General features: G+C 41.3%; 1 protein-coding gene across 3 annotated transcripts in view; it reads right to left on the bottom strand.

Moving 5' to 3' along the window:
* ARMH3 (armadillo like helical domain containing 3) overlaps positions 1-26,329 on the bottom strand; it is a 224,250-nt gene that overhangs the window by 111,019 nt on the left and 86,902 nt on the right. For all 3 annotated transcript variants that reach the window (XM_010356143.2, XM_030940827.1, XM_030940828.1), the window contains 2 exons: positions 11,264-11,346; positions 10,222-10,348 (listed from right to left, as the gene is read on the bottom strand). In XM_010356143.2, the coding sequence (XP_010354445.1) occupies positions 10,222-10,348; positions 11,264-11,346 (210 nt within the window). The remainder of the gene's footprint in view (positions 1-10,221; positions 10,349-11,263; positions 11,347-26,329) is intronic.

Raw genomic sequence — 26,329 nt, 5'->3', positions numbered from 1 at the left:
TGAGGATGTTGAGGCAGGAGGACCACTTGAGCCCAGGAGCTTAAGGCTGCAGTGAGCTATAATCACACCACTGCACCCCAGCTTGAGCAACAGAACAAGACCCCATCTCTTAAAAACTAAAAAAAAAAAAACACCACAGTGGCTCACACCTGTAATCCCAGCACTTTGGGAGGCCAAGGCAGGCGGATCACCTGAGGTTGGGAGTTCGAAACCAACCTGACCAACATGGAGAAACCCCATCTCTACTAAAAATACAAAAGTAGCTGGGCGTGATGCAGCATGCCAGTAATCCCAACTACTTGGGAGGCCGAGGCAGGAGAATCACTTGAACCCAGGAGGCAGAGGTTGCGATGAGCCGAGATCATGCCATTGCACTCCAGTCTGGGCAACAAGAGCGAAACTCAAAAATAAATAAATAAACAACTAAATAAATAGACCCTATATAGTAGCAAAGTTTCTACACTTTATTGAAGTGGTACAATGCTAACTTTAAGTAGACTGCAAAAGGTATATACAATGTAATCTTAGAGTAACTGCTAAAAAATACAAGTATAGCCAAAAAGCCAACTAATAAATTAAAATGGAATATTTAAATATATTCAAATTATCCAAAAGAAAGCAGAAAAGCAGGTACAGAAGAGCCAGAAAGTGGGGGGAGGGGCAAACAAAATAAGTGGTTGAACTGAAAGAAACTATATTGATTATTGCATTGCAAATATGCATGGATAATATGCCAAATAAGATACAGAGATTGTCAGACTGGATAATAAATAAGACCCAACTGTAGGCTGTGTACAAGACAAACACTTTAAATATAAAAATATAGCTAACAGGAAAATATATAAGCCAGCCACAGTGGTATGTGCCTATAGTCCCAGCTACTCATGAGGCTGAGGCAGAAGGATTAGTTAAGCCCAAGAGTTTGTGGATGTATTGCACTATGATCACATCTGTGAATAGCCACTGTACTCAAGCTACATAGCAAGAACTCACTTCTAAAAAGAAAAAAAATTAAGGTATGCATGCAGATACTAACAATTTAAAAAGCCAGAGTGGCTGTATTAAAGTCAGACAAAGCAGAATTCAGAACAAGGAATACTACCAGGGTGAAGGAGGATGTTATATAATGATAAAAGAGTCAATTTGCCAAGATATAATAATCCTAAATGTGTATCTATCTAACAGCAGAGCTACAAAACACATGAACCAAAAAGTGAAAAGAACCAAAACGGGAAAACAGACAAACTCACAATTATAGCTGAATGTTTCAACAATCTTCTCTGTCCCCGAAAAATTTGTGAAAACAGAGAACAATATCATCATACAACTCAACCAAACTGAAACTTACAGAACTCTCTACCCACCAAGAACAAAATACAAGTGCATGTGGAATGGACCATTTACCAAGATACATCATACTCTGGGCCATAAAACATGTCTCAATAAATATCAAAGCATTGAAATAATACAAACAATATTCTTGGGCCAAAACAAAACTAAACTAGAAATTACTAATAGAAGAATATCTGGAAAATCCCTGACTATCTGAAAATTAAGTAACACATTTCTAAAAACTTCAAAAGTCAAAGAAGAAATTCAAGGGAAATGAGAAAATACATTGAACTTGAAAGACAATAAAAATATAATGAAAAAATTTATGAGCTGCAGCTAAAGCAGTACTTAAAGGGAAATGTATAGTACAAAATATTTATATTAGAAAAAAAGAAAAGTCTCATATCAATGAACAATGCTTGCACCCTAAAAAACTAGCAAAAAACGAGCAAATTAAACTCAAAGCAAGCAATAAGAAGAAAATAAAGAGCATAAATCAATAAAACATAAAAATGACAGAGAAAAAATCAATAAAACTAAAAGCTGGTTCTCTGAGGAGGGGAAATCAATAAACTTGATAAATATCTATCCAAACTGACGAAGAAAAAAAAAAAGAAAAAATACAAATTACCAATATAGGGAATGAAAGAGGGAAGCTGAGTACAGACCCTATAGACATTAAAAGTGAATGTTACAAACAACTGTATGCCCCATACAAGTGACAACATAATAAAACAAACTTCTTCAAAGACACAAACTTCCAAAGGTCACTGCTAAATAAATAGATAAATAGTCCTGTACCTATTAAATAAATTGAACTTATGGTTTAAAATCTTCCAAGAAAGTAAACTCCAGATGCAGTGGCTTCACTGGCAAATTTTACCAAACATTTAAGAAATAAACCACTCTTAAACAAATTATTCTAGAAAATAGAAGATGAGCGATGAGAGAACACATCCCAATTCATGTTATGAGGCCAAAATTAACTAACATTGAAACCAGAAAAAGACATTTTAAGAAAGTAAAACTACAGACCAATATACCTCATGAATACTAGCAAATTGAATACAATAATATGTAAAAATGATAGGTTATAATCGTGTGGGGTTGGTCGACCTTTAAAAATCAATCACCATACTAACAGACAATAGTAGGAAAACCATGTAATCATGTCAATAAATGCTAGAGAATGTTTAACAAAACTCAACATTCATTAATGACAACAATTCTCAGGAAATAAAATGGAATTTCCTCAACCAGACAGAGGGCATCTATGAACAATCTACACGTAATGTCATATTTAATGGAGGATAACCTTAATCCTTTCACCTTAAGACTGGACACAAGGCAAGTATGTCCATCCTTACCCTCTAATTTAACATAGTAGTGGAGGCTGTAACCAGTACAATAAGGCAAGAAAAAGAAAAGGCATACAACATTTACATACAACATGAGTGTCTACGAAGAAAATCCCAAAAAGGTTACAAAAACTAGTAACCTAGTAAGTGAGATGACAGGATACAAGATCAAAAATAGCAAGATAACAGGATACAAGATTAAAAATCAGCATTGTTTCTCGCTTGTGTAAAATGGTACACCCACATTGGAAAAGTGAGGACATTCAAACAGTGTGGCAGTTCCTCAAAAGGTTATAAACACAGAGTTACCATATGACCCAGCAATTCTGCTCTGAGGTATATACTCAACAGAATGAAAACATGCCCACACAAAAATCTGTACATGGAAGCTCATAGCAGGATAATTCAGAATAGCAAAAAGTAGAAGCAACCTAAATGTCTACCAATTGATGAATGGATAAATAAAATGTGGTATATCCATACAATGTAATATTGTTCCACAGTAAAAAGGGAACAAAGTACTGTTACTTCATGGATACAACATGGATAGGCCTTGAAAAGACCCAAAATAAGCCGGGCGCGGTGGCTCAAGCCTGTAATCCCAGCACTTTGGGAGGCCGAGACAGGCGGATCACAAGGTCAGGAGATCGAGACCATCCTGGCTAATATGGTGAAACCCCGTCTCTACTAAAAATACAAAAAACTACCCGGGCGATGTGGCGGGCGCCTGTAGTCCCAGCTACTCCGGAGGCTGAGGCAGGAGAATGGCGTAAACCCGGGAGGCGGAGCTTGCAGTGAGCTGAGATCTGGCCACTGCACTACAGCCCAGGCGACAGAGCAAGACTCCGTCTCAAAAAAAAAAAAGAAAAGATCCAAAATAAAAGAAGCCAGTCACAAGAGACCACATATTATATTTCATTTATATAAAATGTCCAGAATAGGCAAATTTACAGACGTAGAGAATAGATTAGTGATTGCCTAGGGCTCAGGAGATTGCAGTAAATGGGGTCACCTCTTGTGGGTAGGTTTCCTGTTGGGGTGATGAAAATGCTCCAAAGTTCATTGTGGTGATGGTGGTACAACTCTCTGACTAGAGTGAAACTCACCAAATTGTATGCTTTAATGGGCAGATTATATGGCAGGTGAATTATACCTCATAAAGCTGTCATAGTAAAAAATAAAAAGGTAGTTTTTCTGCATATTGGCAATGAACAAATAAAAATTAAAATTTTCAAAAATATTAATAGCACCAAATGCCATGAAATACATTAAGATAAATCTAACAGAATATATGCAAGATTTTCATGTTGAAAACAACAAAACATTAGTGAGAAAAATCCAAGACTTCAATAGATATATTTTGTCAGGGATTGTAAGGTACATTATCAAGATATCAGCCTTCCCCAAAATGATCTATAGGTTTGCCATAGTCCCAATCAAAACTCCAGTAAGCTTTTGATTAAAACATATACTTGCTGGGTGCAGTGGCTCATGCCCGTAATCTCAGCACTTTAGGAGGCCAAAGCAGGAGGATCGCTTGAGCCCAAGAGTTCGAGACCTACCTGGGCAACATAGGGCAACCTCATCTATATAAAAAAACAAAAATAAATTATCCAGGCATGGTGATGCACACCTGCAACCCCAGCTACTCAGGAGGCCGAGGTAGGAGGACTGCTTGAGCCCTGAAGGTCAAAACTGCAATGAGCTGTGATTGAGTCACTGCACTCTGGTCTGGGTGACAGAGCAAGACACTGTCTCAAAAAAAAGAAGAAAGCCAGGCACAGTGGCTCACACCTGTAATCCCAGCACTTTGGGAGGCTGAGGAGGGCAAATCACTTGAGGTTCAGAGTTCAAGACCAGCCTGGCCAAAATGGTGAAACCCCATCTCTACTAAAAATAAAAAAAATTAGCCAGGTATGGAGGCGTAGGCCTGTAATCCCAGTTACTTCGGAGGCTGAGGCAGGAGAATTCCTGGAACTCAGGAGGTGGAGGTTGCAGTGAGCCGAGATTGTGCCACTGCACTCCAGGCTGGGCAACAGAGTGAGACTCCGTCTCAAAAAAAAGAAAAAAAAGGAGGAAGGAAGAAAGGAAGGAAGCAAGGTGGTTGGGGGAGGGGGGGCGGAGGATGAGGAGGAGGAAGAAGAGGAAGAACAAAAACAACAACAAGAACAAACAGCAGCAGCAGCAGCAGCAACCAAATTCTTACAGAAAAGTTCTAAATAACTTATACAGATACTCTTTTCTGCAGGTCGTGGAGCTTAACCTCCCTATTCCCTAACTTTTTATGTTGGCTGCATTTAGTGATTTGCTTCCATGATAAAAACAAAAAGAAAAGAAAAGAAAGAATAGACTATGAAAAAGTAGAAAAAATTACAACTCTGCGGTGGAGAAACATGGCAAACACTACCTTAACCAAGTGATCAAGATTAGTATCATCAGTGATAAGTCAGGGTACTTGGACTGTGTGGCTTTTTTCTCTATAATCCACAATCCAAGTCAAACCATGAGTAAAACACAAGACAAACCCGAATCGAGGAACATTCTTGAAAACTATCAGGGTCACAAAAAAACAAGGAAACACAAATAAACAGTCACAGACCAGAGAAGACTAAGGAGTCACGATGACTAAATATAATGTGGTAACATGGATGGGATCCTGGAATACAAACAGGACATTAGTAGAAAAATTGGTAAAATCTAAATACACTTTAGAGTTTAGGTTTGTTTTTATGTGGTAAGAAAAGAAAAAAAGAAAGAAAGAAAAGAAAAGAAAGAGAAAAGGAAAAGGAAAAAGAAAAAGAAACGGAAAAGAAAAAGAAAAGGAAAAAAGGAAAAGAAAAGAAACACACACATCTCATAAAATTTACCCTCTTAACCATTTTTTCAAAAAAGACTCATCAATGGCAGTAGTAAGAAGGGGGAAAAGAGGAGAAGTTCAATCTTTTTAACTGACTGTGAATGACTGAGATACTTTACTTTTGGAGCAGCTGCTCTTAACCATTTTTAAGCATACAATTTAGGTGTTAAGTATATTTACATTGTTGTAAAACAGATCTCCAGAACTTCTTCATCTTATAGAACTGAAACTCTACACACATTAAGCAACTCTCTTTGTCTCCTCCCAAAGCCCCTGGTAATCATCATCCTACTTGCCATATCTGTGAATTTAACTCTTTGGATACCCCATATAAGTACCACCCCTTTGTGACTGCTTTATTTCACTTAGCACAATATCCTCAAGGTTCATACACACTGTAGCATGTAACAGGACTTCTTTCCTTTTGAAGGCTGCATAATATCCCACTGGGTGTATATACCACATTTTGTGTATCTATTCATCTGTCAATGGACACTTGAGTTGCTTCCACCTTTTGGCACTTGTGAATGGCGCTATTATAAACATTGGTGTGTACTGTTTTTTGTTGTTTCTTGAGATAGGGTCCCACTCTGTCACACAGGCTGGAGTGCAGTGGTACAATCTCAGCTCACTGCAACCTCAGCCTCCTGGGCTCCAGTGATCCTCCCACCTCAGCCTCCCAAGTAGCTGGGACCATAGGCATGCACTGCCATGCCTAGATAAATTTTTATATTTTTGGTAAAGACAGGGTTTTGCCATGTTGCCCAGGCTGGTCTCGAACTCCCGAGCTCAAGTGATCTGCCTACCTCGGCCACCCAAAGTGCTAGGACTACAGGTGTGTGCCACCATGCCTGGCTAATTTTTGCAATTTTAGTAGAGATGGGGTTTCACCATGTTAGCCAGGCTAGTCTTGATGGTCCCGCCTTGGACTCCAAAGTGTTGGGATTACAAGCGTGAGCCACCGCACCCAGCACCCCCCCCTTTTTTTTTTCAAATGAGCGAAAGATATGAGCAAATACTTCATCAAAGAAGATATATGGGGCCGGGCTCGGTGGCTCAAGCCTGTAATCCCAGCACTTTGGGAGGCCGAGACGGGCGGATCACGAGGTCAGCAGATCGAGACCATCCTGGCTAACACAGTGAAACCCCGTCTCTACTAAAAAAAATACAAAAAACTAGCCGGGCATGGTGGCGGGCGCCTGTAGTCCCAGCTACTAGGGAGGCTGAGGCAGGAGAATGGCGTAAACCCGGGAGGTGGAGCTTGCAATGAGCTGAGATCCCGCCACTGCACTCTAGCCTGGGCGACAGAGCGAGACTCCATCTCAAAAAAAAAAAAAAAAAAATAGAAGATATACGGATGGCAAATAAGGACAGGAAAAGATGCTCAACATCATTACTTATGCAAAGTTAAAAACACAATGAGGTAGCACTATATATCTACAAGCAAACAACAGCAACAACAAAAAACAAACAAACAAAAGTGGAGAATATCAAGTGCTGGCTACAATATGGAATGACGACAGCTCTCATGCATTGCTGGAGAGAATGTAAAACAGAACATCACTTTGAAAAACGGTTTGGTGGTTTCTTATACAGTAAAAACATACTTACCACAACACCCCAAAATCCCATTGCTACGCACATAGCCAAGTGAAATAAAAACCTGTGTTCATGCTGGGCACAGTGGCTCACACCTGTAATCTCAACACTTTGGGAGGCCGAGATGGGCAGATTTCTTGAGCCCAGGAGTTCAAGACCAGCCTGGGCAACATGGCGAAACCCTGTCTCTACTAAAATTACAAAAAGTAGCCGGGTGTGGTGGCATGTAGCTGTAGTCCCAGCTACTTGGGAGGCTGAGGTGGGAGGATTGTTTGAGCTCAGGAGGTCAAAGCTGCAGTGAGCCATAATTGTGCCACTGCACTCCACCGTGGGTGAAAGAGCAAGACCCTATCTCAAGAAAAAACAAAAACGGAAAAAACCCTGTATTCACTAATGTACAAGAATGTTAACAGGAGCTTTATTTATCATTGCTAAAAACTGGAAACCTTCCAAATGTCCTTAACCTGATAAATGGACAAACTAAGATGGCAATTCATACAATGAAATATTACTCTGTAATAAAAAGGAAGGAACTACTGATACATGCAATGACATGGATGAATTTCAAATGAAATACTATATGAAAGAAGCCAGACTCAAAAGGTTATATGATTCCATCTATAAGATATTCTGGAAAAGGCAAAACCATGAGGACAGAAAACAGATCAGTGGTTGCTCGGGGTTGTGAGTAGACAGAGGAGTTGACCTCATAGGAACACAAAGGAAATTTTTTGGATAGTGAAACTCTTCTATATCTTGATTTTTGTGATAATTACACTACTATATGCATTTGTCAAAACTCAAAACTGTACATTTAAAAGGGTGGTTTTTGCCATGGATGTAAATTACGCCTCAAAAAGGTTAATAAAAAACACGTTTTTTCCACCAGAAGTTTATATAAAATAGAGCACTGAAACATGCAATCTCCTACTGTTTGCTGTGTTTCAGTTGTTGAAAATTTTCACTTTCCTATTTGTGCCCTCCTGGTTAACATTTTTATTCCCTTGGCAGATTTGGACATTCACAGGTATCTTCTCTTATCTTGTTGCTGTAGCTACAAGGGGTTATCTCATTTGACTATACATGTGGCCCCGCTGAGCAGGTATGTCAGACTTTTATAAAATATCTCCCCAACTCCAACTCTTTCCTTTCCTCATTGAAAAGCATATTTATTCATCTACCAATGAGTGCTAAAACCACTGGGGCAGCTCTTTACTCTTGGAAAATTCTACATTCTACATTCTCAGGAAGTTGGTGAAGCCAGGCAGATGCAAACCACACTAGGGTACCCTGAGCACACCTAGCCAACGTAAAGTCTATTAGAGAGTTCTTTTGTAAGGCTGCCAAGCTCCTAAAAAAAAGAGATGGGTCTTGATGGGACAACTGAAACCTGCTGTTGCATGGGCAACTGACTTGATGCTAAAGCTATTACAATGAGAGAGAAGAGATACTTTAAAAACCTGGGTCCTTGCAGACATTGTTGAGCAACTGATCATACCATTCTAGAACTGTCATATAATTTTCCTACTCTTTAAGATAGTTTTAAGTCTGAGTTTTCTGATACTTGCCACTGAAAACATCCTACTAATACAAGGTCCTACTTGCACTGCCTAAGACATTATAGCAAAGGTTCTCTTATAAAGTTCTCTTAAAAGTTTTCCTTCACTGCTCTAAAAAATAAAGTATACTAGAAAAAAAATATTTTCCTCCCAGGTAATCCTTCTTTTCCACTGCTGCTTCTATTCTTTCTCCTGGTACTTGTTCCAAATCCTCTCCACTTTTCTCATGATACAAGAGTCCCAAGGAGAGGTTGGGTTTTCACAATTAATCTCATCACAAAGGATGAAGCAAACTAATCTACAGTGACAGAGGCAAATCAGTGGTTGCCCAAGGATGAGGCACTGTGGGTGAAGGAGGTGAAGAAGACATGAGAGGATTCTAAAGAGATACAAAGAAACTTGGGAAGTGATGGATACGGTTATTATCCTGATCATTGTGATGGTTTCACATACATACACATATGTCAAGACTCATTAAAATTTGTATAATTAAAATGTGTGCACTTTACATATCAATTATACTTCAATAAAGCTAATAAATTTGGGTTTTAAAAATAAGACAGTTTTGGCCGGGCGCGGTGGCTCAAGCCTGTAATCCCAGCACTTTGGGAGGCCGAGACGGGCGGATCACGAGGTCAGGAGATCAAGACCATCCTGGCTAACCCGGTGAAACCCCGTCTCTACTAAAAAATACAAAAAAAAAAAACTAGCCGGGCGAGGTGGCGGGCGCCTGTAGTCCCAGCTACTCGGGAGGCTGAGGCAGGAGAATGGCGTAAACCCGGGAGGCGGAGCTTGCAGTGAGCTGAGATCCGGCCACTGCACTCAGCCCGGGAGACAGAGCGAGACTCCGTCTCAAAAAAAAAAAAAAAAAAAAATAAGACAGTTTTACTGAGTGGCTGTTTCTGTGCAATCTACAGAGATTTTTCCTTAACCTTTATACTACAGGTAGAATTAACTAGGCCCTTATCCCAAACTTATGGGGACATAAGACTTCTTTCAGAAATAAGTTATACTTGCTATAGTTGGAGACTACATTTCAGTGAGCCAATCACCAAAAGATTTCCAAAAAAAGATTTTTATCTAATGCCCACTTCCACTTGTAAGTTATGCTAAAAATACATAGGTACACTAAGATTCCTTAAAATCCTGGACATCCTCAAATTACACAGTGTTCTGGAATCCAAGTTCTTTTATTTGCTGCTGTCAATTCCCACCCACTCTTTCAACTCCTTCTCCCTGGCATTCAATGAATCCACAAGCCTCTCTATTCTCTCTCTCTCTCACAAACAGCAACAAAGGGCTGCTAACCAGCTTTATACTGAGATGAAATCTGAATTCCTAAACGCAAAAAGACCCCAACATACCTTCCTATTGCCTGAGAAGAGGAAGCTACTATATTTCTGTGCCACACAAGGCACCAAACAACTAGAGGAGAATCTTTCATAGTTTTTTTCCTCTTATATGCCAAAAGCTAGACAAACGGTGGAGAGAGGAGTAAAAAGAAAAGGCAGCTTACCCATGGAGTAGAGGTTGTCAAAGCTCTGGTGCATGCGGATAATCTCATAGTAAAGTTCATCATAGCTGCTGGGGGTTGGCAGAAATGTGTCGCCATATGTGATAAACATATTAAATAGGTTCACAATCTAAAAGAGAAGGAAAGGCCCACATATAGGCATCAGGCTATGAAGACTAGAAATTATCAGTGGTGTGCTGTAGCCAGCTCTTACTGTCGTGCAAGAGTTGACTGTAAAATTTTCATGAATTTTGCAAGCCAGTTATTAAACACAGCCATTATTAAAAATTCACTCATATAAACTTATAATTAAATTATATTAAAATGAAAGTAATAAATACTAAAAACTTATCACTTCCTAATTATTTTCTACCTTTTACTATAACCTATGCTCTAGAGATTTATAACTATTAAATCTGTGTGGTGGAAATGTCATATAATGGTGTGCTACTACACATCGCTTCCCAACTCTGCATGACTCTGATATCACATTGATAGCCTGAAATTGGCCATGGTGGGTGTAGCTCTACAATGAAAATCAGCAAATGCTATGAATCAAGACTTTTTTTCCCTCTAATGTTGAACATTTAAGAACACATTGCATAATATCCTAAGAAGATAGTCAAACTGCATAATGGCCTCCTTCTATCCCAAATAACCAGCCGGATAAACAAGCATCTGTAATGTCCCTCAGAAACCAAGTGCAGCCATGATGGAACCTTCAGAGGGTCTGCTATTTACCAACATAGAGACCACAGTAGTATACAGTAGTCTCTCAGTTGGGACCAAGGCTCACGATTCATACACAGAGATCTAACCTATACCCACCCCTGCCAGATGATATCTTTTCACAAAGGAAAGAGAGTCATGCCAAAGACATAGGTGAGAGTGGGGACCACCAGTCCAGATTCTGATCCAAAAATATATATATATGTCTGGTTCCCTCTATGGCTTAGTCCCCGGACCACCAGCTCCTGTTTCAAACCAGTTCATTTCTGCCTTAGCATATGGCTTCAGAAAAAGAAGTATTTGTTTTGATACTCACCATAAGGGCTAAAGTAAAAATGTTGTGTTTGGCCAAAAGTACAGTCTCGTTTGACATAAGGAACTTCAGCAGATTTATCAAGGCTTTAAAAAAAAAAAAAAAGAAAAGACATCAACAAGCTATTCAAACTATGATTAATAAAATTAAATAAAAACAGACTAGCTCTAAAAAAATCCGGGGGGTTACAGTGAGTGAGTCTCAGCCACCAAGGTCTTTTAAAAAGCAGGTAAGGTAGGTATATTTGAGGAAAGCACTCACCTTCCCAAGCACGTGTCTGCTTATCTGCTCATGGAAGGTTGTTAAATATCTACTTCTTTTTGCCACTTCTTAAATAGCAATTAAGCTCAGAAATTTGACTATAAAACTGACATCTTGGCGTTTCAAATTTACTCCCACATGGTGATTTCCCCATCAAACTTGCTCAATTTACAGCTGAAAATGAGGGTCCCCCTTCCACCTTCAGCTGCTGGCTTCTATTGTCACCAAGCTTTAGACATGTATCTGTTTCAGACATCATTGCTAAGAGGAATATGTATCCAATGTAACTGGTCACCAGACGTGGCAGCTATACTGTAGAACCTACAGCTGGGCTGCAGCTCTAGATGAGGAGAGCTCATAAAGAGAAAAAAAGCCCTTAACTGCTCTAACTATCCAAACAAAGTGAAGCTCGTGCTGACCGCTTGTGACCACGACAACATTTACTGAAATCTCCTTCTGCTTGGCAACTCTTAGTAAGGGGAGAGATTCCTAAAACCCAAGCAACCTCAGTAGAGACTGACTGCCAAGTCCCTAGGTTAACAGTGCAGCTTCAGACTATTTTGCAAATAAATATTAAGCATAAAAGAAGTTATCAGTTACCTTATACTCATTCACCTAGCACACTTTGTCCACAAAATGAGTCCTGCTTCTCTGCCCATCTCAGATAACGCTCCTGTACCTACCTCCCCTACTTGATGGGATACTATAAAAGGGGTTCAGTAGCTGCAGGCAATCTGTGGTCCTTCTGTCTTCTCCCTCTCAAACCCCCACCTTCCACAGACCTAAGAAAAGGCTCGACCTTTCTTTTTCTAGGACCATATCTGCCTCTTTGCCAGCAAAGAAGTTCATTCTCCCATGCTGTCAGAGTTTTGTGTGAAGTTTACTACTCTTAAAGAAGAGATGTGAGCTTTGATTTGGAACAGCACGGAATGATGAGTAGGAGTGAGACTCTCCAGACTCTTGCTGCCTGCCACACAACACCCCTCACTCTCAATCCTTTAAAAGCACAGGTACAGTAAAGAAACAGCAGGCAAGGAAAGTACAAGAGGCTGGCTTCACCCACATTCTGTTTCTAAAGCCTGAATCTTCCCCTCAAATAGCAAAAAAAGCCTTGCCAGGCATGAAGGAGACAGGCATCTTCATTTATAAACTCTGTACTGCGGCCCCGATTTGAGTTCTCTGGGGTTTCATAATGAAAAGGCAAATGATAGGCAGCTGGTCCTTTTTTAATGGTGTCTGTTAAGTGATCAAGTGATCTGTTGGACTGCGGGGAAAAAAAAAGGTTCCATGGAACCCATTCAGGATCACACAACCTGCTTAGCTCCTACCAGGAGCACAGGAATAAGGGGCCTAGCTAAAATCCACATAAAAATGACTAACCCAAACTTCCCTCCTTAAAGAAGATCACCTTGCTGAGCCACGTAGGGACTGCCCACCCCACCACCTAATCCCCAGAGCTTAGACAAGCCCTGTTAATGATATACTACCTGACAATCGGACTCTATAAACTCACAGAGGTGAGAGAAAGGATGGGCAGCATGCATGGCGCTCTGCAAAACGTAATGGCTAGAGACAAAGCAGCTTTTGTACACATCCAATCAACAAGGGCTTTTGTCCCCAGCACACAGAGCACAGAGATGCAGCCTCAGCCGTGGCTATGTGGTAATTAAAGGGCAGAAAACCTGGAGAAAAGGATGCGGGAGCAATGATTTATTGCTCCTCTGCTGCACTATAGCTAGTCTTGATCTCTGGGATTCAGAGTCCAGGATGACAAAGTGATTAAATATTAGAGGAGGAAGACAGCAATTCTGGCACAGGCCAAGAGACAACCTGTGTCCCAACAGCCACAGGCATTAGCGGAGCCAGAGTACTGAAAGGGAGAGTCCAGTACTGCAATACTCCGAGAGTCAGTGCCAGAGCGGCTTGCATTCTGCCCCTGAAAATGCAGGTCAGATATTCTGCTCCCCAAAGAACCAAGGTTTTCTCACCTGGAAGTAAGAATTCTCTACAGGGGCCAGGCGCAGCGGCTCACGCCTGTAATCCTAGCACTTTGGGAGGCTGAGGCAGGCAGATTGCCTGAGTTCAGGAGTTCAAGAACAGCCTGGGCAACAGGGCGAAACCCTGTCTCTACTAAAATACAAAAAATTAGCTTGGCATGGCGGCATGAGCCTGTAGTCCCAGCTACTCGAGAGGCTGAGGCAGAAGAATTGCTTGAACCCAGGAGGCAGAGGTTGCAGTGAGCCGAGACCACGCCACTGCACTCCACCCTGGGTGACAGAGTGAGACTCCTTCTCCAAAAAAAAAAAAAAGAGAGAGAATTTTCTCTACAGGGAATTTAACAGGCAACTAAAATGAAGCCTCTGACATCACAGATGGTAACTCTTCTTCAAAAGAGAATGTCCCAAATATCCCATGAAATAGTGCTTTTCTCCATCATCATCTCCCTGACTTCACACTCGCTATATCAACTGCTCAGTGTCCTATACACCACTACACACAGATTCTAGCCTCTGACCTGGTATGATGGGAGTTTTAAGTCTGTGAGGCTTTGACATAGCTGATTATAGATTTTTAGAGAAAATACCTTGGGTTATTTAATCCAATTTCCTCATTTTTTGATAAGAAAACTCCATGCCCCATTCCACCCCCACCCCAAACTAGCTGGTGACTAAGCTGGGACTAGAACCTGGTCTCCTGTTTAGTGTTCTTTCTACCATCCCATTAAGAAGATAAACAAGCCGAGTGCGGTGGCTCACGCCTGTAATCCCAGCACTTTGGGAGGCCGAGGAGGGCGGATCATGAGGTCAGGAGTTCGAGACTATCCTGGCCAAGATGGTAAAACCCTGTCTCTACTAAAAAATACAAAAATTAGCCAGGCGCGGTGGTGAGCACCTATAATCCCAGGTACTCGTGAGACTGAGGCAGGAGAATCGCTTGAACCTGGAAGGCGGAGTTTGCAGTGAGCCAAGATCAGGCCACAGCACTCTAGCCTGGGCGACAGAGCAAGACTCCGTCTCAAAAAAAAAAAAAAGATTAAACAAATAAAGGTACGAAATCAAGTTGAATGTTAAAGTGGGGTTGCAGCTTACTATAAATGGTATGCTTAGACCTGCTGACCACACTGTTATCAGTACTTCTCTAGACTCTGGTTTATAACTTTCTCTACCTGTTAGCTGCTCTATGTCATTTTCATGTATTTGGTCCCCGTTTTCCCTTGGTCCTCAGCTACTTGTTAAAGTACAAGTATTTAATACCTCATTATTGCATTCCTGTCACTCACTGGCAGCACAAAAAGACTCCCAGAAGCTTTGCTCAGCAAGGGCTGCCTCAGCAGGGCTCTCTGCCAGCTCCTTGGCCTGTTCTCCGCTGTCTTATCTACATCTCAGGTCTCACCTCCACCTCTCTATCCCTTGTGGCTGCTTTCTCTCTCTTTTTTTTTTAAGCACATAACTATCAACTAAAACTGTTTCTAATTCCCTCAGTCAGTGTTGCCTTCTTCAAAATTAGATATTGCCAATGGAAGATGACTGGATATGGCCATTAAAGGCCATTAAAGGGGATCTTGGGATCCCCTTTCTTTAGGCCCAAAACAAAAAAAAAAAATGGATATAAACAATAACCAGGTTTATTTATAAACTATTATAGACTGAGTTTTGCACAGGGTTTATGCCAAAAAAGACAGGTTTAGGCCAAAGAAGAAAATGCTCTGTGTCAGGGGCAGTTTCAAGGACAGCAGAGAACTGGCACTCAGAATCTCAGTGCCAACACACAGCTCATGCTGGCAGGCTCCTGACTCACCCCCTCTACGTACACACACATTTTTAGAAAACTGGCCTCGATCCACTTGTCCACTTGATGCCATCTGGGCACATGACCAGCCAAATTGTTCCAAGGACACTCACAGAAGTAGCAGTATATACAGGGAAGAGTTAAGATAACTAAAAAATAAGGGGATGATTGCCTAAACATAGTATTGTTAATCAGTCATACATCTGTAAGACTTTGCAATCAGGTACAGTAAATGTTGTAGTCATTATGAAGATATGACGGACAAAATGTACCATTTAATTTAATCCTTCACTTTATCATGTTTCTCATTGTTAAATAATAGTTTCCAAAATGAGGTGAGGGATAAAGGGCTAACACGAGATTCTTCACCAAAAGCCTGATTCCTGGTCTGAGAGATTTCCAACAAAGCATGACCTTATGGTATAGAAACTTAATACTGTGTAAACAGCTTTACCCACTAGGTGAGCAATGGCTGCTCACTCCCTCAAAAGAGAATGGCATGGCTTGTTGCAGAGAATATCCTTTTGGACAAAGGCAAGCTTGGTAGTTGAGACCTTCCAGACCTTAAGAGATAATGCCCAAGGGCCCATATTCCACATCCCTTGGAATGGGCTGTTCCAAAATACCAATGCCAAGAGATATATCACAGAGGAATGCATAATTTCCTCCAGAAGAGTGACAACAACTACAAGTTAATAACTGTGCCCAGAAGCTCACACAGAGCATCTCAATCTTTCCTTTTTTTCTAATACCCTCTATCTGATACCTTAAAAAGAGACATTTAACTACAGAAATCACCTTCCTCAAGCTACATTCACCTATTTTCAAAGTGAGAAACACCATGGTCATAAGTGGCAGGAAAGGTAACACTTATTAGGTGCCTGCTAGGTGCTAGATATTATGTAAAGCACTTAAAGTATATTCTTCTCACTGAATCCTCTTAACAATCTGATGAAGTAGGTATTATTGTCGCCCAGGCTGGAGTGCTGTGGCGTGATCTCGGCTCATTGCAAGCTCTGCCTCCTGGGTTCACACTATTCTCCTGCCTCAGCCTCCCAAGTAGCTGGGACTGCAGGCGCCCGCCACCACGTCTGGCTAATTTTTTGTATTTTTAGTACAGACGGGGTTTCACCGTGTTAGCCAGGATGGTCTCGATCTGACCTCGTGATGCGCCCGCCTTGGCCTCCCAAAGTGCTGGGATTACAGGCGTGAGCCACCACGCCTGGCAATTTTTGCATTTTTAATAAAGACAAGGTTTTGCCACATTGGCCAGGTTGGTCTCAAACTCCTGACCTCAAGTGATCTGCCCACCTTGGCCTCCCAAAGTGCTAGGATTACAGGCATGAGCCACCACACCTGGCCAGCTCAGAGTACATCTCTCTAAATGTCTCAGGACTTCACTCTGCTGGCCTAAGATAATTAAACCCACACAGTCTCAAAAAAACAAGAGACTGCAGGAATTCAAACAAGTATTTGTACACCCATGTTTACAGTAGCATCATTCACAACAGCCAAAAGGTGGAAGCAACCCAAATGTCCATCAACAGATGAATGAATAAACAAAATATGGTATTTACATACGGCAGAATATTATTCAGCCTTAAAAAGGAAGAAAATTCTGACAACACAGATGAACCTTAAAGATATTATTCTAAGTGAAATAAACCAGTTACAAAAGGACAAATGCTGTTTAATTCTACTTAAATGAAATACCCAGAGTAATCAAATTCAGAGTTAGTGGTTGCTAGCGTCTGGCATGAGGGGGAATTAAGTATTATTGCTGGCCGGACACGGTGGCTCACACCTGTAATCCCAGCACTTTGGAGGCCAAGGCAGGTGGATTACTTGAGGTCAGAAGCTCGAGACCAGCCTGCAACATGGTGAAACCCCGTCTTTACAAAAAAAAAAAAAAAAAATTGGCCTGGCATGGTGGTGCATACCTATAGTCCCAGCTACTCGGGAGGCTGAGGCAGGAGAATCACTTGAACCCGGAGGCGGAAGTTGCAGTGAACCAAGATGGCACCACTGCACTCCCACCTGGGCAATAGAGTGAGACTCCATCTCAAAAAAAATGAAAGAAAAAAAAGAGTTATTGTTTAATAAGTACTGAGTTTCAGTTTGGGAAGATAAAAAAAGCACTGGAAATGGAAGGTAGTAATGGTTGCACAATGTGAATATACTTAATGCCACTGAACTATATGGTTAAACATAGTTACAATGATAAATTTTACGTTTATTTTACCCCAATTAAAAAGAAAAACAAGATGTCAAGATTTTTCTTTCCACAGACACTCCCAAGAGCCTCACAAACACTCCAGTCTCACTTTCTGTAACCTCTGCATAACTGACTGGCTGACATTCACATCAAAGTACACCACACTGAGTACAGGGACAAATGTACAAAGACGCTTCCTCACTGATAGGGAAAAGGAAAGGAGCCAAATATACCAATCAACAGAGAGCCCATGGACTTGAGCAGGAACGCAAATTCAAAATGAACCCCGAGTAGCCTTCAAGGCAACACTATGGCAATCTTCAAAATAATCACCAAAGTTCACCATCCAAACTAACAACGCACTAAGTACCAACACTATCCTACAAAATCCTTAGAGACCCTGGGTTTGACTCCTAATCCTTGCTGTTTCATCTGTTTTACTTAATTAGGCTCCAAGTACTCTTACTCTGCACCAAGTGAAGAATTGAGAAATTACTGCAGTAAAATATTTGAGGTATTATATTACACATTAAATATGTTTAAGTTGTAGGGAAGTGAGTGTTCAGTACACACTCATTTCTTCATTAGAAAGTCTTTCATATCAGGCCCCTTGAAAACTTAGTTTCTTGGCTCTTTTTCAGGAACTCCAAATTGGCTACAACTGCTGTCTCTTTGGACTATACTAGAGGCAACCAGTCTCACACTCAGCTTCAGTCCATGTTCCCTTCCCTGGGGAGTCCTGTGCATCATATTTGGTGGAACAGTAAGACAACAGTGTGTCAGTGTGTAGAGTTTTGACTTTTCTGCATGCAGATGGAGGTGGAATACAGAAGACTGTGCAGGTTCTGGGAAGCTGAGCCAGGACTAGGCACTCTGATGTTTCCCTAAGTCCCACGTGAATTCCCAGAGGCAGAGGTAGCCAGTATAATTTTTTTTTCTTTTTTCTTTTTTTTTTTTTTTGAGACAGAGTCTCACTCTTTCACCCAGGCTGGTGTGCAATGGCACAATCCCAGCTCACTGCAACCTCCACCTCCCTGGTTCAAGAGATTCTTGTGCCTCAGCCTCCCAAGTATCTGGGATTGCAGGCATACACCACCACACCTGGTAAATTTTTGGTTTGGGAGTTTTTTTTTGTTTTGTTTTTTTTGAGACAGGCTGGAGTGCAACGGCGTGATCTTGGCTCACTGCAACCTCTGCCTCCTGGGTTCAAGCAATTCTTCTGCCTCAGCCTCCCAAGTAGCTGAGATTACAGGCACCCACCACCATGCCCGGCTAATTTGTGTATTTTTAGTAGAGATGGGGTTCTACCAGGCTGGTCTCGAGCTCCTGACCTCAGGTGATCTGCCAGCCTTGGCCTCCCAAAGTGCTGGGATTACAGGTGTGAGCCCCTGTGCCCAGCCCATCCTAATTTTCAAATAGGAAGAGTTGAATACAATCCATCTGAGAATCCTGCCATCTTACACAGCCCCCCAACACACACCACACAAGGAACCTTTTTTTCAGAACTGTTCCTAGCATTAATACACAATGAGGACTTTCCCAGAATTTTTTCTATCCTGCTTTGAATTCAGGAGGAGGGAAAAAAGGTAGCAGCAAATTGTGTTGCCATGTAGGAGTAGAATGAATAATGGATATGGGAACTTCTCCAGGACTAAAACCTGTCCCCTACATTAAGGTAAACCAGGTGCACAGAGGAACAAGCCAACCACAGGAAGACACAATTAAGTGGTAGCTCAGGTGCCTGCCTCAACGAGGCAGAGGGGAGGCTTAATTACAAAATGAAGTGAATGACATTTAAATAAGATTAAAAACAGGAAGGAGACAGCCTCCAGGAGAGCACAAATAGATGTCTCCAAAGAATCAGGTCAGAGAAAGCTGTCTATTTGAGCAGCTTTCACATGCTATGAAGACAAAGAGCAAAGACAACACTCATCCAGACTCGATTTTGTGGCCTGGCATGGAGCTAGAATTAGGTACCACAGAACCCAGATCAAAACCTGTTCATTAGGAGAGATGGATAATTTCATAGTGACTGATAAAAGAATAACATTACCATCTCAGTTGCTTAGGACAGAAGTCAAGAAACTCAAAGGACAGGATGAAAATAGCACTAGTGTAACAAGCTAATGCCACCAAAACCCTGGAGGCACTATAAACTCTAGCCAATTCCAGCATCTCCAGACAAAATCACCAATTACCCAGGGACATTGCCAGCAATCAGCAGGCTCACTGTCAATCAGCAGAGTGGTGCAGGAGCGAATCTGAAGTCAAAACCTGCCAGTAGAATAATTTAAAAATACTCAGCCAGGCGCGGTGGCTCACGCCTGTAATCCCAACACTTTGGGAGGCCAAGGTTGGTGGATCACAAAGTGAGGAGTTCAAGACCAGCCTGGTCACCATGGTAGAAGCCCATCTCTACTGAAAATACAAAAATTAGCCAGGCAGGGTGGCGTGCGCCTGTATTCCCAGCTACTTGGGAGGCTGAGGCAGGAGAATTGCTTGAACCCGGGAGGCAGAGGTTGCAGTGAGCTGAGATTGCGCTACGGCACTCCAGCCTGGGCTACAGAGCAAGACTCCGTTGTGGGGGGAGCAGGGGGAACAACTCTAGGTGGCTTTTCAGAATAAAGGCATCTGTCTGGCTGCAAGCCTAAGCACCTCACTGACACAGAGGCCAAAGAATCAAACAAGAAAATGAAATGGCTCTGGCTGTATGCTATCAGCCTCTCCAGGTGAACAGAGCACACAAGTCAGTATGTCAGCAGCCTGCACTGACTAAAGGTTCCACATTCCTCTAAATGAGTCAGAAATGGAACAAATCCTTTCTTTAAATGGAAATCTGCTTCCATCCTTACCATTTTCCTTGCAGTCAATGTGTATCTGCTGGAAAAAAAATAAATAAGGTTCTCAACCATCTTCCATTCCCCATTTTCTTGCAGATAATGCAAACCTCACAATTAGCACCCACCCTCTTCTTTTTCACGAAAATGAGTTTCTACATGAAAGTTCCCAGATCCTAGACTTTGGGAAATGTAGGGTCCCTGTGCAGCTGCCTCTAACCAAGCACGCTCAGGAGCCACTGCCTTCTTCTCGGGCCCTATACCAACTGCTCCTTTCCCCCCAATGTTTCCCTAATGAGTGATAGCCAAAATCACCCTTTAAGAAATATAAAAGTCAATGAGACCATATCTCAGTGGAGCCATCTGACACAGAACCAATAACTTTACTTTTTGCCAAAATGAGGTAGGACCAATAACAGACTTGTCTTGCTCCCTTGAGATCCAGAGAAGGATGATACCTTATGAGACCACATGATATGTCCCTTTGAAACTAGTATAGGCAGAGTAACCAAAAGCACAGCTAATCCTTCCCCTGTCCCTTTTACTTGACAAAATGCTCATGGGCCTATGAGAGTTGACATTTTTCTGGATAGGAAGTGACTGCATGCACAGAAAAAAGAACAAAGTGATCTCTTGCTCTTTTGGGGGCTTTTACATGGGAATCTTTTTCTCCCTGTAACAGGCTAAACCTGTTAGAGATTCTTATCTTTTGCTTCTGCCAAGTTTCTGAGGGGATGAGAGAAAGATTCAAAATAGTGTAAATTTTGGATTCAGCCAAATGTAGTGATTTGAAAGGGAAAAAAGCTTCCTGGCATTCCTTTTTAGTCCTTGGGCTTTCTATACTGCTGTAGAGAGTATTTCATAACTACATTATAGAACCCGAAAGATACCTTCTAATGCCCCTGAATTAGAACATTCTAACTTTGAGAGGAATTGATTACCCATAGAGGAAAAAAGCCTCTCTATTTTTGCATATAGAAGCTAGAGCAGTCTTAATTAGGCACATCAGTCTAGAATATATCTTGTGACATATTTGCCTAAATCAGAGAAAATTTAGCGGAATGAGGAAGAGCAATTTTAAAAACAAGATAGAAATAGCAGCTGCCAAAATTCCCCTTCCCATCTACTCTAGTTTTTACTGCTATGTTCTTTCCCGCCTGGATACTCTCTTCAAAACTAAAAGAAGCAATGTTGTAGAGTTATATAAGATGTCATCATTGGAGGAAGCTGGGTGAAGGGTACATGAAACTCTACATACTATTTTTGCAACTTCCTGTAAGTCTATAATTACATCAAAATTAAAAGTTTAAAAAAGAAACTAAACTAAAAGAAGAACACAATGAAAAGTTCAAAGGATAGTTTCTCAAAATCAAGAGGGGCTGCTGAACTATCAAAGCTACATCTACACAAGAACTGCCAGATAAATTTATGGCTTGAGTCAGCCTTTCTCTTGAAAAATTTCAGTCCTGCATGCCAACACTTAAAAGTAAAACAAGCTTCCAACAAAAGACTCTCAATTGCCAGTCTTGAGATGTACCTAACCAAGAAGTCATAGGCCTCTGCCAGTAATGGCAGAGCCAGCTGGATCTAGAACGCTGTGATACTCCCTGGGTTTTCCAATTTTCCCAGTAGATATGTAAAAGGTCAGGCCATATACAATTTCTCTCTTTTTCACAAAGCTGTGAATGCTTTGGATGTTACTTAGCACAGTGAAGCTGAACAGATCGTTCTGGGGGCTTAGGGGGCCTTTCTTCCTGCAGGGAGGCAAATGTTGCTTACTGATCTGTGTCTGAGCATAGGAGTCAGGAACTCTAAGTTCTAATCATGACTCTGTTTAGTGTCTGGTTCCATGATCCTTAGCAAGTCACTTAACCCTTCTATATCTCTAATCCATTCCCCAACAAATGGGAATAAAAATAATGACTTATCACCGGGATGTGGGAGAGTGAAAAGGTAACAACTGTGATCCATATATAAATGTAGAATATAAAATGCCAGTATAAATCTGCCTTTAAATCAACCCATGTTTTCAGACGATGGAAAGTCATACTATTTAAACGTAGGCTGCCTCTCCAATGCCCCTTCTTCCTGCAGTGGAAGTAAAATAAGCTGAATCCATGAAGCTCTGTTCAAGTATTTCCCTCTCCAATAACTACATGCTTCTCTCTGCACATCCTGCTCATTCTTTGCTTAATGGTTTAGAAACCATCAAAGTTTCCATTTTTACTTGGTTAAAAGCAATCCATCCATCTGTGGGTAAGGAAGAATGAGAAAAACAAAATAAATGACTAACTACTCTCTTTCACATCAACAAATCAAATAAACTAAGGTGGATGGCTGGCCCTATCAAAGGTGATGATGTCAGCTCAACAGAAACATTAACGAGTTACATCCTACTATTATTATTATTATTTGGCTCAAACACAACATTGTGCTACTTTTAAAGAATGTTGATCCGTCATTAATGAAAATCCTACATATCCATTCATCCACTTATTTGTTCATCCAAATGTTATCTGAGCTCCTATTAAAAAGCTAAGCAGGCCAGGTGATATGGCGCATGCCTATAATCCCAACAATTTGGGAGGCCAAGGCAGGCAGATCACTTGAGTTCAGGACTTCAAGACCACCTGGGCAACATGATGAAACCCCATCTCTAAAAAAAGGAAAATACAAAAATAAGCCAGGCATGTTGGTACGCATCTGTAGTCCCAGCTCTTTGGGCTGCTAAGGTGGGAGGATCCATTGGGCCCAGAAGGTGGAGACTGCAATAAGCCATGATTGTGCCACTACACTCCAGCCTGGGCAAGACCCTGTTTCAAAAAATAAATAAATAAATAGCCCAGTAGTCTGCTAGAGATGTAACAATGATTTAAAAACAGGCCTTGCCCTCCAGTAACTTTTTTGAGAGGAAATACAGATATTTAAACAAATCATTGTAAAAACATATGAAATTAGCATGGTGGCTTGCACCTATGGTCCCAGCTGCTCGGGAGGCTAAGTTGGGAGGATCACTTGAGCCCAGGAGACAGAGGTTGCAGAGAGCTGAGATCGTGGCACTGCACTCCAGCCTGGGCAACAGAATGAGATCCTGTCTCCAAAAAAAAAAAAAAAAAGCAAACATAGCGAAACAATGTGATATACTAAAATAGGGACCCAATATGCTATAGAAAACACTCCGAAAATAAGACATAGTGAACAACATGGTCTATAGCCTCAAGAAGTTCAAAGCAGATTGCTCATCTAAAATTCCCAGTAGGAACGCAATGTGACCGGTAAATAAAGAAAAATATTGGCCGGGCGCAGTGTCTCACACCTCTAATCCCAGCACTTGGGGAGACAGAAGAGGGCAGATCACCTGAGGTCAGAAGTTTGAGGCCAGCTTGACCAACATGGTAAAACTCCATCTTTACAAAAGTTAGCCTGCCATAATGGTGCGTGCCTTTAAGTCCCAGTTACTTGGGGCGGGGGCTGTGGTGGGAGGACTGTTGGAACTCGCAATCACACCACTGCTCTCCAGCCTAGGCAACAGAGTGAGACTCTTTCTCAAAAAAAAAAAAAATTACCTAGATACTAAGATGTTTTGTGAGAACAGGATTAATTGGGAGGCTATGGAACTTAAAATTAAGACAGGTTTTTGACACAAGATCATGGAGATGCTTCAGAGGGTCCAGAAACTCTGAAACTATATGCAAAATATGCGTGTGCAAATGGACATTTTTTCTGGATACAAAGATGACTGTAGCTTTCATTCTATTCTCAAAGGTAAAGAACTATTTCACTATGATCTTATTCCAAAACCCAGTTTTCTACCTCTATCAGTGGAGAGTTTTAAGATCTAATCTTTTACTTAGACTGGGAGATCTGGGTTGCCTAGACATCAGAGAAGAGCTTTCAAACTTTCTATAATGTGGTAAAAAACAGTGATTGCTCAAAACAGGGCAATGTAGAGCAACAGGACTATTTCCTTTCCATATTCTAGTTAAAATTAGCCTAAATATATTTTCCCACATACTCAGATATCATGGTGACAGGCATCATAGAAACAGACAGTGGCAGCAGGGAGTAGGTCAGGGCTCATATCTGTAAAACCAACTAGGAAAAGTTTATCAGGCAAAATTGAACCCCCAGCTAATACAGCTGGCTCCTCGTCCATAAGATCATACCTGTGAATTCATTATGGGAATCTGGGGACCTCTGGCTACCTCCCCAATAATAATAAAGAGCTAATACAGTCAAACAGCATAGAAATAAAAATCAGGCCGGGCGCAGTGGCTCAAGCCTGTAATCCCAGCACTTTGGGAGGCCGAGACGGGCGGATCACGAGGTCAGGAGATAGAGACCATCCTGGCTAACATGGTGAAACCCCGTCTCTACTAAAAAAAAACACAAAAAAACTAGCCGGGCATGGTGGCAGGCGCCTGTAGTCCCAGCTACTCAGGAGGCTGAGGCAGGAGAATGGCGTGAACCCGGGAGGCGGAGCTTGCAGTGAGCTGAGATCCGGCCACTGCACTCCAGCCTGGGCGACAGAGCGAGACTCCGTCTCAAAAAACAAACAAACAAACAAACAAACAAACAAAAAAAGAAATAAAAATCAGCACTGAAGTACAGTGATACTAAAAATCCACATTACAAACTACATCTGGACCCAAGATGATTGCTTCCTAGATAACCAAGGGCTTTTGTGTGTCCAGTTTAATAACACACGCCTTACCAGTCTTACAAATAAAATTTCATTACAGTTTGCAGCACATGTATGGCAAAGGATATATACACATAAGCATATCTGCCATGATGAGTTTCACATAGCTCCCTCAAATCCATAAGTCTAGAAGGCAAAGAATGAGTGAAAACATGGGCAATCCAACATATGAGGGGTAGTGTCTGCCAAGTGGTAGGTGGATCCACCATAGACAAACTTGTATTCACAGAATGCAATATTATACACTATTACGGGCTCTGACTGCATGGGATGCAACGTTGTGTTTTGCAGCTTTCCTTAACATCTGCTGCTCTGCATCTCACTGTACACTCCACATATGAACACATGGACCCAGGGTTCCAGGAGGGCTCACCCATCTACACAGGAAAAGGAGCTAATGTCACTTAGCAGAGAACTCCAGTACAAATGTCTAGATGCCTTTGCAACAAGCAATGGTCCATGCCTCTTTAAGGACACTCATATATACTTCCCCTCAACTCATCAAGGGCCTTAGACTGTCATGCAATCAGTCCTGAGAATAGGACATAATTATAAATAGAGCTGAAAGTTCGGAAAGATATAACGTCAACTGACCAACACAGAATAAAAAATGGCCTTCTTCTTCACCACTTCCTAGTGAGAAAAGCAAAATGCTGAGTCAGAAAAAATAAATATAAAAGACATTTTTAAATCTCTTTAAAAGATAATCGCTTGTTTAAGCAAAAATGGCGGCAATGTATTCTGGAGTTTATGACATATGTAAAAAGTTAAACGCAAATGCATGACTATAATAACACAAAGAACAGTTCATACCAATAAAAGTGTGGATTCATCAAGAGAACAGAGGATATAAAATCAGGATAGAAGGAGAATAACAGGAAGCCCTGAGCCCCAGGAAACAGACCAGAAAGAAGAATAGAAGGCAATGTGGACAAGACAATGGAATAGGATAATGAGGAAGAGGACAACAGATCATGAGAATGAGAGAAAAGTCACAGAGATCACAGAGGCCAGAAATAGAATAGCTAGGACAAAAAGGAAAGAAAATAGAATGAAAGAGAAAGTAAAACCAGAAGGGAATCAGAAGAGGCAGGCAGAAACAACTACTACTACCACCTTGTTTAGTACCACAATGTGTAATTTCATTAAAGTTATAGACATACACCATTTGTACTTATTATAAATCCAACAACTGTACCAACATCTGAAGATCTGCATCATTATTGTGTTTTCTCTTTAATCCTATGCTTTTAGAGCCTAATAAT

Source organism: Rhinopithecus roxellana, chromosome 11, assembly GCF_007565055.1.
Source record: "Rhinopithecus roxellana isolate Shanxi Qingling chromosome 11, ASM756505v1, whole genome shotgun sequence".
In the NCBI taxonomy this organism is placed as follows: Eukaryota; Metazoa; Chordata; class Mammalia; order Primates; family Cercopithecidae; genus Rhinopithecus; species Rhinopithecus roxellana.
The sequence above is the reverse complement of the archived record's forward strand: the minus strand, read 5'-3'. Positions and strand labels throughout refer to the sequence as shown.